Source organism: Paramisgurnus dabryanus, chromosome 23 (genome assembly GCF_030506205.2).
Source record: "Paramisgurnus dabryanus chromosome 23, PD_genome_1.1, whole genome shotgun sequence".
NCBI classification, from domain to species: Eukaryota; Metazoa; Chordata; class Actinopteri; order Cypriniformes; family Cobitidae; genus Paramisgurnus; species Paramisgurnus dabryanus.
The window spans coordinates 23,614,844-23,615,592 of record NC_133359.1 but is presented as its reverse complement, the minus strand read 5'-3'; the positions used below and the strand labels follow the sequence as shown (position 1 = coordinate 23,615,592).

At 43.0% G+C, this 749-nt stretch overlaps 1 protein-coding gene across 1 annotated transcript; it reads right to left on the bottom strand.

Moving 5' to 3' along the window:
* Positions 1-374: 374 nt before the first annotated feature.
* Positions 375-749, bottom strand: LOC135781067 (histone H2B-like). Its single transcript, XM_065291381.1, has one exon. The coding sequence runs from the start codon at positions 747-749 to the stop codon at positions 375-377; it is 375 nt and encodes a 124-aa protein (XP_065147453.1).

Here is a 749-nt window from a genome sequence, read left to right as displayed (position 1 = left end):
GTCAAAGGGTTTTATTGTATTACAGAAGTGATCTGGTTCAATTATACGGCATAGAATAATTACTACTGTATAGAATAACAATTACTGTGGTAAATTAACTGTAGCAGACAGCAGCTTGTTTCATGCATGAAGGTGCTGCTTGAAGTCTAATCAGATTAAAATTAAGTTAATTGCTCTGTTCATAAAGTATACGAACACATCAAGAACAACACGATCAAAAAAGTTTCTGCATCAAAATGTCTTTTAAAACAGAATTTACGTTTAAAAGAAAATTGGTATGACAGAACTAGTTTTTATGAAACATAGAAACTCTTTAAACGATAAAGTGGGTGGCTCTTAAAAGAGCCTTTGTGTTGTTGAAAGCTTCAACAGATTTATTTGGAGCTGGTGTACTTGGTGACGGCCTTGGTTCCCTCAGACACTGCGTGTTTGGCGAGTTCACCGGGCAGCAGCAGACGCACGGCGGTCTGGATCTCTCTCGATGTGATGGTGGAGCGCTTGTTGTAGTGAGCGAGACGAGAGGACTCACCGGCGATACGCTCGAAAATATCATTGACGAAAGAGTTCATAATGCCCATGGCCTTAGAGGAAATCCCGGTGTCAGGATGAACCTGCTTCAGGACCTTGTAGACGTAGATAGCATAGCTCTCCTTCCTGGACCTCTTGCGCTTCTTGCCGCCCTTTACGGCGGTTTTAGTAACGGCCTTCTTGGACCCCTTCTTAGGTGCAGACTTCGCTGGCTCAGGCAT